Below are 13,776 nucleotides of genomic sequence, written 5' to 3'. Positions count from 1 at the left end.
CCAAATCTTCCACTATAATCCCAGCAGACAACCAGTGAAACTGTGTCAGTCCACAGATAGAGCGAGAGCAATGATGCGATTCCAGCAGATCTCCTGCAGAGGTTTGAGGCCTTAATCTTCAAGAGGAGACTTAACTATTGGCATTTTGTTACATTTCATTTGATCCCCCACTAAGGGAGGTCTTGTGGTGCAGTCTTGTGCCTGCCTCTGAGCTGGAACTCTTTGGTTCAAATCCCACTCCAGTGCTTCCCATGTGGAGTGGTATCCTACTAGCTAAAGCCTCTGGCATCGAGCTAGTCCCTTGTTCCAGGAAAAATAAGCTGTGTGTTCGCTTCATCTGCCTCGTGAATTTCTGGATGCGGGAAGCCAAAATAGAAACTCCCTGTTATTTTCCTGTACACACTTTTATAAAGTTGACGGTTTCTTTTTTATTAATTCTTCACTTCATCCTTTAAGTTACAAAGTCAATGCTCAGTGGGACAGGCAGACCCGAATCCATTCCTTACTTGCTCCAAAAGACAAATTCAAATTCCAATTGAATCCAATTCAAGGCCCCCACAAGAGTGACAAATAAGATCCAAGCTGACAAGATGAGGCATTGCACCCCACCTTGGGCTTGAGTTCAGCCAAAAGTCCATTTCCTGCCCGTGGCTATTCCATACATAAACACATTATTCAACTATGGGATCCATACAGCCAAGCCCAACTCTCCATTGTCTGCCTTTCAGACGTGGTAACTGGATAATAAGAACCAGGTTGACTCTCATCCCTATTCCCATCACAACCCCTCAACCAAGGGATTGACATCAACAAATCCCGCACTCACAAAACATTTTCCTTTTTGTTGTAAATTTTGTCAATTGCTTGATTGTTAACTTTGCCAAGATGTAACGATTAAAACAGCATGCTAAATCAAATAAGGATTAATTTCAGCTATCACTGATAAGTTACTTGAGCAAATAAGAAAGTAAAATATTATTGCAAAATATATTATTCTGAGGAGTTGACATATATTTCCCACTAATCTTATTAGTTTTCCCTTCCCCCTCTGTTGTGAGTTTTGATGTCACTTTGGTCCCTTTATCCTGAACGTAATGCTTTGCGACAATATCGCAAGGACACTGGGAGAGGTTGGCACTGGAGAGGCAGGCTGGGAACAATGAGGGTGCCTCAACATGGTGACACCGTTGGAAACATGGGTTTCCAACCTGGCAGTGCCAACCTGTGCTATGGGGCATTGTCAGGGCAGACCCTAATGGGGAGGACGGATGAATTAATTTATTGGTGGTGATGAGGGGGGGGGGGGGTCGGTGGCGGGGAGCAGATGTGGGAGCTGGGGATGCCAACGATAGAGGGCAGGGGTGTTGGCACTGATTGTGGGGGATGGGAGGGAATAGGGGGATGCAGGGTCTGATAGTGGGGGCTGGGAGGGGAGCCTCTGGCGGCGTGGGTGGGGGAGGTTATTCTTCCCTCTGACTGGGATCTCTTGGGCATCCTGATCTCTGTGCAGCTGACTTTATTGCTGATTTAGGCCCCATCCCTCAACGTGACAACATGAGACACAGTTCCCCCTGTTTTTATTGACAAATGGGGAGAAAAATGCCAGTTTTCACACAGACTCTGACACTTTGACATTGTTTGGTAAGATCTCCCCCACTGTATCTGTATCCTGACCCGTTATACAATAGTTGCAACAACGCAATACTGAACATTTAATTAACAATAATCTATTGTTTACCATTACCTCAAAAAGTTATTCCACTCAATACACTAATTGGATCCTCGCCAATACAGCTATGTTTGCATTGTCTTGGATATTGCTTCACGATACAGATCAAAACACATAATTCATTAAAAATAATATAAATTTCCTCTTTTCAGCCTAAGAAAGTGGATATCTCTGTACCGCAAAATGCTGATAAACATACAACCGCTTCGCCAAGAAATGTTCCACTTGAATTAAGATTAGTTAAAAATTGCCAAATGAATCTCCAAGCCATGGCTTAAGTTGATCACCGTCCAACAAAGTGCATGCTCTTTGGATCAAGTAGAATGGAATGAATTGCTTTAAGCTACAAGCCTACATGGTCCTGATTTTGCAGAGTCTCAGAATTTAGAGAAGAGCACAGTTTGTCTTCTCTTTCCAGCAGAGATCTTCAACAGGAATTCTCCAGTGTAATTCCACTGGAGCTCCATTTCCCTATTCTTTCTCCATATCCTTTTATAATCTTTCTTTGCAATTGTTCATATGCTCCCATTTTGAATGACTCAAGAACAGTAAAACATTCCACGTTCTAACAATCCTCCTGTGACAACAATTCTTCAAACTTCGCTCTTTGCTCTTCCAGTCTCAAGTTTATGTCCCTTAGTTACTGATTCACTAACATATGGCAATAATCTTTGTCTATTAGCCATCTTGAACTTCTTTTGTCATTTTGGGAGGCAATACTTAGTGGTATTATCACTAGACTATTAATCCAGAAACTCAGCTAATGTTCTGGGGATCTAGGTTCGAATCCCACCACAGTAGGTGGTGGAATTTGAATTCAATAAAAAAATCTGGAATAAGAATCTACTGACGACAATGAAACCATTGTCAATTGTTGGAAAAGCCCATCTAGTTCATTAATGTTCTTTAGGGAAGAAAATCTGTCGTCCTTACCTGGCCTACATGCGACTCCAGAGTCATGGCAATGTAGTTGACTCTCAATTTCCCACGAGAGATGGGCAACGAGAGATGGGCAATAAATGCTGGCCAGCCAGCGACGCCCATGTCCCACAAATGAATAAAACAAAACTGTTGAAAATATTCATTTTATTTCCCTTTCTCTGCCTTGATGAAAACTGTCACAAAGTCTTGAGCCTTTCTCCCTACCCACAACTTCTTATTCCTTGTCGTATTTGGGTGAAATTTTACTGCACCATTATCAAAGCTGCCATTAACGTGGTATCCAGAGTGATACAGAATACTTGAAATAGTGAGAATTGCACGAAATCAGCACTTTCTTGCATTTTGACATTCAGAGTCCCTAACCATGTAGCCCAGAATTGTAATCATCTTATGACCCTTTTATACTTACATTTCCACTTTTAGCTATGACTTTAGCTATATGACACTAGCTATGACTGTAACACTGCATTCTGCACTCTCTCGTTTCCTTCTCTATGAATGGTATGCTTTGCCTGTATAGCACACAAGAAACAATGTTTTGCACAGAATGTTAATACATGTGACAATAATAAATCAGATCAAAATCAAATCAGATTTAAAGAATTCACTGCTCGCCCACTTGGATGAGAATTTTAACGCTTTGGGTGTTGTACTTCCACTGTTCTTTTCCCCCAAACTATAATATTTTGCATTTCTGTGCGCTAAACTGCATTTGCCATTTAGCTGCCCACTCCATGACTCAGAAAAATTTATTAAGTTGCCCCCTTTCACAATGCACCCTACACATTCGTTGTCGGAGGTTGTGAGGAATTACATTTGCATGAATAGGCCACAGCACTGAACCTGTCAAATCATTGTTGTGGGAGAAACCCATGGTGAATGCTTCTTTTTTTTTAATGCCTTTATGCATCAGTCAAGATACGCAGGGGAGAGATATGCTGCAATGTTGAATGTGTGTCATTCCATTCATATGGTGGGAATGGTTTAGTGAACTGCTTTCATTGCAAGGTTTACCAATATAACAGTGCATCCTCATAGTATCTTTGCTTACTAATCTTGAAGCTCCTTCATGGAAAGTGTTCAGTGGTGTGAGTACATTCTAATGATTCTCTTGCAGCGTCGTGAGGTCGCAAAGACTGTGTTCTGCTTAGTGCTCATCTTTGCTCTCTGCTGGCTTCCACTTCACCTCAGTAGGATTTTAATGAAGATATTCTACAATGAGTACGATCCCGACAGATGTGAACTACTGAGGTAAGACATAATGAATGCCAGATTGTCACAAGAAGATAGTATTTGGAACATACACAGTGAAATAACAACTGACTCCCGTTAAAGCTTGCTTTCTGATGGAGAATGAGATTCATAGGCCGGAATTTTACCAGCACACCTGCCCAGGAATTGGGGCAGGCGAAACTCATGGAACGGAATTCTCCGCTGGCCTCGGGCGGGATTTTACAAACCTCACCTGAACGAGATCGTAAAATCCCGGCCATAATGTGGGATTTTATATACCTATACAATATGGAAAAAACATTTTTGCCGTATTTTTGCCTCCATTTCATTTGCAAGCGGGAGGTTAAAACTCATCAAAAACAATGAGCAAGAAAAGCTATGACTGCTATAATATAAATAGAAAGTGCTGGAAAAACTCAGCAAGTCTGGCAGCATCTGTGAAGCAAGAAACAGTGTCAAAGTTTTGAGTCCAATACTTTGAAGAAGAGTCATACTGGGCTCAAAAAACATTAACTTCCGAGAGGCAGAGAAGTTTAGGGAGGGAATTCCAGCTCTTAGGTGGATTCAGGCAAAGTCACTAATGCTGATGCAATTAAAATCAGAGATATGCAAGAGGTCAGAAATGGAAGAAACAGAGTTGTCAGGCTGAAGAAGATTAAGAGGGTAAAGTTTTCTGCCCGTTCCTGTCAAGAGGATTACCTGATTCTGCTGATGGTGACACCCCACCGTGGGTTCCATGACGGCTGAGGGTGCAAACAATGAGAAATCCCATTGATAGTGGCAGGAGGAGAAGATCCCATTCCTGGCCAATGGTGGGCCACCTCCACTGCTGAAGGTGGGGGAAGGGGTGTGGAATTCTCACTGAGAGATGGGGAGGGGTGAAACATGGAAGTGCCTGCAAACAAGGAAGAGAATTTGAAACAGAGGCATCATCAGGCCAGAAGTCAATATAACAAGAAGTGTAGGAGAGATGGATGAACAGAAGCTCAGAGACAGGGAGCAGAACATTAAATGTATGTAACAATCTGGCACCAGAAATAGACTCATCGTCACTTGGCTTTGAGGGGTTCTGGGAATCAGCAAGCATTTCACATGTGATTGTTGTTCAATAATTATTACTGCAAAGTGCAGGAGGATGAATAAACCTGGTGGGGACAAAATTAACACCACTGGGATGCCCCCCATAACCTGCTAAAACTGATTGCTTAGGCTTGCTCATGTCTAATAAGTAGGAGGAATCAGTATCAGAGGAAGATAATACTCTGGGAACCATATTCAAGTAAGAGTTGCTACTTTTAGGAGCGAAGGTGAAAGAGTACAAAGAAAATCACAGGCAGAAGAATGATTTCAAGAAATTATTATAATGAGTAATAACAGGTTATTAATACAAATATATTACAGTACTGTACTAAAATTGCTACAGAAAATATTTCACTGAGCTGTAAGCGTAGAAATATTGACCAGAATTGCCCGATCTCATACGCCACTCCACCACTACCAGTGAGAAAGGAAAAATTGGCACTCACTGTGGCTGGGATTCTCCAGCAGTGAATGGAGAATCCCAGCCATGGATAAGGTCAAAGAATTCTGGCTGTTGTTTAATTGCATTAATCTATCTCAAGATGAGTATTGGATAACTGGGTTTCCCCCAGGTGCTACGGTTTCCTCCCACATTCTGAAAGATGTGCTATTCAGCTGCATTGACCCAAACAGGAACCGTAGTATGGTGACTAGGGGAATTTCACAGAAACTTCATTGCAGTGTTAGTGTGAGCTTTACTTGTAACTAATAAATAAACATAAACATTTATAAACATAAACATAAACTTGTTAATTCTAATCATCATTGTTTAATAACTGTGACTGTTACCTAATAGTAACTGCCTTCTACAAACTTGTAGATTTAAAGGACCTATCACATTAGAATAGAAGCACCTATACCTCTTAATGCCACAAGATTGTGCTAGATCCATACCTGATATGAATGCATTCACATATGAAGTCTTTCCTCCACACCGAGTTTATGGAAGGTTAAGATTAAGACTGTTTGGGGGCAAACTCCATCCAGTCCAGTAATGGTCTCCTACATCAAAGGCCATGCAAAAGGCAAGAGAATTGTGAGTTCCAATGGCCTGAAATACACCAGTTGGCCAATACACTAGATGAAAGAAGGCATATCAGCTCCCAGCCAGCAGATGTGGGACTGTTTGAAGGTTAAATCATGTGTAATGGCCTGTTCCCCAGAAGATCAGCTGATACAGAAACATAGAAAATAGAAGCAGGAATAGACCCTTTGGCCCTTCGAGCCAGTTCCGCCATTCATTTTGATCATGGCTGATCATCAAATTTAATATCCTGATCCCACCTTCCTCCCCCATATCCCTTAACCTCTTTAGTCCCCAGAGCTATATGTAGTTTCTTCTTGAAATATGATGTTTTAGTTCTTGGCAGCCAAGGTATACTTAAAGTGGCCAGATCACCTTCCTGTGAAGCGTTGAATAGGGACCCTTCCCTGACCCCTCGCTGAGTGTCAGGATTGCAAACCTATGTTCTTTTTTCACTCACACAATCACCGATCTTGTTACTTTGAATGAGAATAATGACTATTCCCTCTCTCTTGAGAGAACTCCACGTATTGAAAGAGGGATATTGATCCGAAGGAATGATTCACTCATTTCCATTCATTGCATACATTTGATATTTGTATGCAGAAATTTAAACAGATACCAAAGATTGTACAGACAGAATGTTGCAATATCTGAAAGGCAATTTACTCTACAGTCCGCTCGGGTGTGTATAAAAGATTCCTTGAAGAGGAGCAGAGATTTGGCTAATACTCCAATTGACTCCAGTTGCAAGCAACATCACTAAAGCAGATTAAACAGCTATCCATTTGCTATTTACAGGTCTTTGCTGTGGGCAAATTGGCCTTCACATTCATAGAATCATAGAAACCCTACAGTGCAGAAAGAGGCCATTCGACCCATCGAGTCTGCACCGACCACAATCCCACCGAGGCCCTACCCCATATGCCTACATATTTACCCACTAATCCCTCTAACCTACGCATCTCAGGACATTAAGGGGCAATTTTTAGCATGGCCAATTAACATGGACATTGTGAAGGGACTGCATATGAAAAGTAATTGATTGGTTGTAAAACATCTTGGAATGTATTGAGACGATGATGAGATACTCAACAAATTTGAGTTCATTCTTTATTTCAGACACACATCCAGATTACAGTTGAGGCATTCAGATATGCGCATAATGTATACATGGTTAATTAGCACCCAAAAGATGTTTTTATTATTTTCTCACGGTATGTAAGTGTAGCTGGTGTTAGGATACCAGATCAGAAAACTCAAGGTATATTGTGAAACCAGACTGGGCCCCAACAAATTTTCTATTTTGGCATTGATTTGAGGATAGGATGTTTCACTCCAGGTGTGATTTTACTAACAAACTAGGGAATTTTATCAAATCTGTTTTACTATAATAAATGAATTAACTTAACTTTTAACAATTGAGCAATATTTAACCATGACAAGATATCATTCTTAACTGCTAAACTAACTCGATTAGTTCCAATCAAACAATATTTCTCTTATATACTTAAATCCGCTCTTTAACATTAGTAAGCAGCACACATGCATACTTGTTTGTGACTTAGGTTAACAGTCTTACAGTTTTCAGAAAGCCTCTGAAGAGAGAGAGAGAGAGACTTTCTTCCACCAGCTTCAGGCAGCAACTGCTCTTGGTTTAAAATGAAAATGAAACTTTTTTAACTGCATGCTTAGCTCCTCCCACTAACCACATGACTCTTCTCTGGCAATCAACCAAATCAAAAACTCAAATGGCTTGTATACCTAGTCTGAAATACCAGGAGAAGCTAAATGGACCCTACTTTGTAGAATACATTAACTTGATAAAATAGCACATTCCTGGCTAAAATCAGTTACAAGTCTGCATTCTTAGCATATGTTTTTCCAGACAAATCAACTCCTGTACCAAAACCCCGCCTCTTAAAGCAGCCCCATCTTACACATAAAATATATCAAAATAGCACAGTATTATCACACTGGTAAGGACAGAATTTGTTGCCCATTCCTAACTGCCTGTGAAAAGATAATGGTGAGCTGCCTTCTTGAAATGTTACATTTCAGCTGATGTCAGTACAGGAAGGGAGCTCCAGGATTTTGATTTCATCGTAGTGAAGGAACAGCAGCAGGGTTCTAAGTAAGGCTGTGATTAGGAGGGGAATTTGCAGCCGGTGGTGCTCCCAGGTGATTGCTGCCCTCACCCTTCTCGCTGGTAGAGACCACGGCTGGAATTTTACTGCCTTGCCCACCCCAGAATAGGCTCACAGGACAGCATTCTCCATTAGCTTCAGGTAGGATCTGATGAGCCTTGGACGGGGGAGGTGGTAATATTCCAACACATGGGTTTGGAAAGTGCTGTCAAAGGAGTCTCGACGTGTTGCTGCAATGCATCTTGTGGATGGTGCACGCTGTGCGTCAGTGGTGGCTGAAATGAATTTTTAACTGGTGGATATCAGACTGCTTTGTCTTGGATGGTGTCGACCTTCTTGAGTGTTTTTGGAGCTGCACTCGCCAAGACAAAATGAAGCTTAAGGAGAGATTAGCACCTGTAATTTTTAACATGTACTTGCATGCATAACGAAATATTTCAATTCTCTAAACCACCATTTCTATCGTTTCCATTTTGCCATCCAGTTTTCTCTTGGTGATGAACTACATTGGCATCAATACGGCTTCCCTCAATTCCTGCATCAATCCAATCGCACTCTACTTTGTCAGCAAGAGATTCAAGAACTGCTTTCAGGTAGCAGAATAATTGTTTTGAAGACCTTCAACCTAAATCGCTTATTGTTTGATTCACAGATGCTGCTGAAGCTTAATGACTAAAGTTTAAATTTAATGACAGAGCTTAAAATATTAATCCATTTAAGATTCAACTGACAGTTACTTAATCAAAGTCATTTTCATCAGCTTGTTATTCAGTATCCTTAAATTTTGAAATTAAAAATTCAAAAAAAAATTAGAAGTCATTTAAGGGCGTTTGGACTTTTTACAATAGTTGCCACAAATTCACAGAGGGTCAGCATGGGATTGATGGGCAGAATGGTCTCTTTTGTGCTGTATGATTCTATGTAAGTCCATCAAAGGGTCAACGTCAATCTTCAGATCTTTGTGTAGAACTGTTGCAAATCCAATCTGAAAGACCAAATGCAAATAGCGTTCAATTCCCTGGGCTAAGCTTATTTTCATAACACATTCACAACATCAAACATAGATTCCTGTAGGTCTCGGGCTGACAGGAACAGTGAGAGAAGGGAGAGTGTGTAAGCGATATGTAAGGCGACAGAGCAGTAACGGGGCAGTGTCATAAGATGGGAAGGGGATACCATTTCTGGAAGTTTGCTGAGAGCCACTTAAAGCATTGCAAACCAACACCAGGCAGGTGGTGAAGATTCAGCCTCAAAAGTGAAGGAGAAAGGGACCTACATCTGCAGGCAAGCAAAAAGAAAAGCCTCAATTTGATGTCTCCTGAAAGCAAGCTGGTGGTAAACCAAATGCATATGAGGAGGTTGGCCAACTGTGCCAATTCACAATGCAACATTCACAGGCCAGTACTGCAGCAAGGGGGGTGTAGCCAAGTTTTAGGCAAATCCCAGCATATGGGCAGCATGGTGGCACAGTGATTAGCATTGCTGCCTCACAGTGCTAGGAACCCGGGTTTGATTCCTGGCTTGGGTCACTCTCTGTGTGGAGTTTGCACATTCTCCCCGTGGCTGCATGGGTTTCCTCCAGGTGCTCTGGTTTCCTCCCACAGTCTGAAAGATGTGCTGGTTGGATGCTAAATTCTCTCTCAATGTACCCAAAGAGGTGCCAGAGCGTGACGACTAGAGGATTTTTACAGTCACTTCATTGCAATATTAATGTAAGGCTACTTGTAGCAATAATAAATAAACTTTAAACTTATTAGGTATGGTTCTCCAATCTTATATGTATGTTCCATCACTGCTACCAGCGAGAATGGAGAACTTGGCACTCATCCAAACCTCCATTCACAGTAGCGGGACTGGAGAATCCCAGCCGCAAGTGGGGTCAAAGATATCCAGTGGGTGTGTTTTGTTGTGATGTTGCAGGAAAGGTGATTAAAAGAGAGTTTTGCCCTTTTTGGCTGCAGTCAATGAGATGCTGCTAGCCATTTATATCTGTCCTGGCATATCTTGCTGCCTACGTATTACAGCTCCTCACAATCCTAGGCAAGGACACGCACAAGTTGTTCACCCATGACATTTTCTGTCAACACATCTGTCGTAGCCATGCAGTTAACCACCCACACATCCAGGGATGATAAGGGTCAGATGTTGTGGTTCCAAAGAATCATTCAACATGATATTTGGCATTAGCCATTTGAAGATTGCAATGAAGTCACCAGAGTTGAGTTGGCACAGTTTCCCCTAGGAAGAGGATCCTCCAACAACAACCTGCATTTATCTAGCGCCTTTAACGTCATCAAACAAAAGTTGGCACTAAGCAACGATATTGGGATGGGCGACCAATGTTCTCTCTAAGCAGCCCAGGATAAGCACAAGCCCACCCTTTAAATGACCATGTGTCGTCACACTTGAAGGCCCGATGGCTTTGAATTAATCGAATTTTAAAAATATTAGAGTCATTGCTGCAGGTGACTCAGAGTTTGATCAAAGAAGTGGGTTTTAAGGAGGAGTCAGAGGTAGCGAGGTTTTGGAATGGAATTCCAGAGTTTAGGGTTGAAGCAATTTAAGACCAGCCACCAAGTAATGGGACATTGGAAATCAGCAGGGCCAGAATTCAGTGGAGATCCTGGAGTATTGTAGAGCTGGAAGAAGTTTCAGATATACATTGAATGCGAAGATGAAATATTTAAAATTGAGGAATAACTAATATGCCAAAATTATTGATGCCAAAGCATGGGAACCAGAGAGGTTTCCTAAGGTACTTAGCCTCCAGTAGGCTAAATGGAGCAGCACCTTTGCCTTCCTCTTTGATTATCCTAATAAAACTGAACTTGATTTGGATGGAACCTTCCAAAGGATCTGAATATCTGGCTGGAGATTGCAAGGGGATTAAATTAAGTAAAGCCCAGTATTCCTGATTGCTGCTTGACCTGACCATCTAGTACAGGCTTGTCCAACCTCTCGCCCACAGGCCACATCCAGCTTATGAAACCCCCCCCCACAGTGTGGCCCCCGGAGCTGGTTTTCAAAATGGCGGTGAGTACAGTGGATGATTCTGAAAGGAAATACTCCTCCAGTCACAGGCTGTTCCTCTCCTGTCACAAGAGAGCCTATTAGCTGCAAATGTGGAAGGGAAATAGTCTGCGATTGGAAAAAAACAACTCTGGTGGTCGCAAGTCAGCTCCAGAAGCTGAGGTATTGGAGAGACAGAGACAGAGAGAGAGAGGGAGAGACAGAGAGAGAGAGGGAGAGACAGAGACAGAGAGAGAGGGATTGCTGGGCTTGGACGGAGAGAGTCACTCCTTGCTGGCCAGTGCTGGGCCTGGCTGGCTGCAGGAAGCAGAGATTAACTCCAGACTTGGCCAGTGGAGGAAAGAGAGACTCATTCTGGGTCAGGTGGGAAAAGGAGAGTGTGTAGGATTGAGTGAGTGAGGATGTGTAAGAGCGAGTGAGTGAGTGTGTGTGAGTGAGTGAGTGAGTGAGTAGGTGCGAGAACGAGTGAGGAAGGGTCTCAGAGTGAGTATGTGTGTAGGAGTGAGTAAGAATGGGTGTGGAGTGAGTGATTGGGTGTGAGGATGGATGTGAGAGTGAGTGAGCAAGTGGGGATAAGGGATGAGTATTTGTGCACGGGGTAAGGAGTGTGTGTGTATGTGTGGTGTGAGTGTAAGTGTGTGTTTGTTGGGTGAGGAGACTGAACGTGTGAGTGGAGTTGAGTGAGCGTGTGTGAGTGGGGTGAAGAGGGTGGCTTGTGATGGGTGGGGATGATGAGGATGATTGTATGTGTGTGTGTGTCTGTGTGTTTGTGTGTGTGTGTGTGTGTGTGTGTGCCTGTGTGTGTGTGTGTGTGTGTAGGGGATGGTGAGGATGATTGTGTGTGTGTGTGTGTGTGTGTGTGTGTGTGTGTGTGTGTGTGTGTGTGTGTGTGTGTGTGTGTGTGTGTGTGTGTGTGTGTGTCTTTGTGTGTGTGAGTGTTTGTCTGTGTGTGTCTGTATGTGTGTGTGGCGTGTGTGTGTGTGTGTGTGTGTCTTTGTGTGTGTGAGTGTTTCTCTGTGTGTGTCTGTATGTGTGTGTGGCGTGTGTGTGTGTGTGTATCTGTGTGTCTATGTGAGGAGTGCATGTGTTTTTAAGAGCATGTGTGTGAGTGAGGGAGAGAGAGGGATGGGGAGAGGGAGGGGAGAGTGTGTGTCTGGTGCACTCTCGGGACAGAATTTTCCCATCCTGCTTGCCAGGGGAATCATAGCAGGTGGGACACGGACCATGCAAAGGTCCGCTGACCTTGGACAGATTTTGGGATTTCCCGTCCTTGGGCCAAACACAGCCAGAAAATCCCGCCCACAGTCTCAGCGCTTTCATTCACCCTCACCCTACACATCAACAGGCACTCCACAGTGAATGAGGGTGAGCAAGTGAACACCCTGAGAGGGGGTGAACTTGATATGCACACTCTCACCCTTTCACAATCTAATGGCCGTCTTTATTACTTATTTGTTAAAAAATATCCTTTTATTATTGTGACTTATTTTTGCTCAGCAACTTGTTTTCCTGGGTTTTGAAATGTGTCCCCCCCCCGAACCCCCCACCCTGCCTTGCTCCCCCACCCCGCTCCCCCCATCCCTCCCACACCCTGCTCCCCCCATTCCTCACCGCACATCCTCCTCGTTCCCACACACAGAGGTTGGACAGTCTGATCTAGCACAATCTGTCTACAGTTTCAAATAAGAAATTAAAGTCTCTCCAGTGTGTTCTGTTTGGCAGTAAGGTTGTTGAGGATGTTAATTTGAGCTGATTGCTTCTGATTGTAAAGGGTCCATTTTATATGTAGCTGGGAACACAATGTGAAATTTTCCTTCCCTTGAGTTTGGTGCTTGTAAACAATGATCACAACTGTATTGCTTATTCATGGCTATGGTATTAAGTCTGGATGCTACTGTCATTTCTAACGTTGAACTAAAAGAACAGTATTTATTCTTTTTTAAAATGGCAGCTACGTGCTATTGTGACTTTTCAACAATGAATTACAATGTCAAATGTCCGTAAAACCTAAATTTTAGTAACTTAGCTCTTGTGGCAGAGGGTGTTCCAATACTGTGGGGTTGATGACAGAAGAAAGGGTTGGGTTCTCTGTCCAGATACAACACTGTACTGTGTATTCTTTAGCTAGTTCGCAAGTATTTCTTGTTCTGTCTCTGCGGAATTGAACAAATTAAGACTCAGAACACAAGAACATTAGAAACAGAAGCAGGAGAAGGCCACATGGTCTGTCGAGCCTGGTCCACCATTACAATTATGGCTGATCTTGGCTTTCAATTTTACTTTCCTGCCCATTTCCCATATCTCCTAATTTCCTGAGAGACCAAAAAAATCTGTCTGTCCCATCCTTAAATGTACTCAGTGATGAAGCATTTACAACCCTCTGGGTAGAGAATTCCAAAGATTCACCACCCTTTGAGTGAAGTAATTTCTCTCCGAAATATTGGGTCCTTATCCGGAGACTGTGGCTGGAATTCTCTGGCATCTCCCGCAGTTGGGATTAGCCGATCATGCTGCAATACGTGTAGATTTGGCTGAGCGCCAAATGCTCCATTCTCGCTGGCAGCAAGTATGATGTCGGAGAATTCCAGCTA

General features: G+C 42.8%; 1 protein-coding gene across 1 annotated transcript in view; it reads left to right on the top strand.

Annotated features, from left to right (window-relative positions):
* LOC145349539 (endothelin receptor type B-like) overlaps positions 1–13,776 on the top strand; it is a 47,009-nt gene that overhangs the window by 26,184 nt on the left and 7,049 nt on the right. The window contains exons 5-6 of the mRNA XM_080198131.1: positions 3,789–3,922; positions 8,640–8,748. Coding sequence (XP_080054257.1) covers positions 3,789–3,922; positions 8,640–8,748 — 243 coding nt within the window. The remainder of the gene's footprint in view (positions 1–3,788; positions 3,923–8,639; positions 8,749–13,776) is intronic.

The sequence above is a fragment of the Carcharhinus amblyrhynchos genome, chromosome 10, assembly GCF_965287045.1.
Source record: "Carcharhinus amblyrhynchos chromosome 10, sCarAmb.v2.hapA, whole genome shotgun sequence".
Classification (NCBI taxonomy): domain Eukaryota; kingdom Metazoa; phylum Chordata; class Chondrichthyes; order Carcharhiniformes; family Carcharhinidae; genus Carcharhinus; species Carcharhinus amblyrhynchos.
This window is presented reverse-complemented; position numbering and strand designations above follow the sequence as displayed.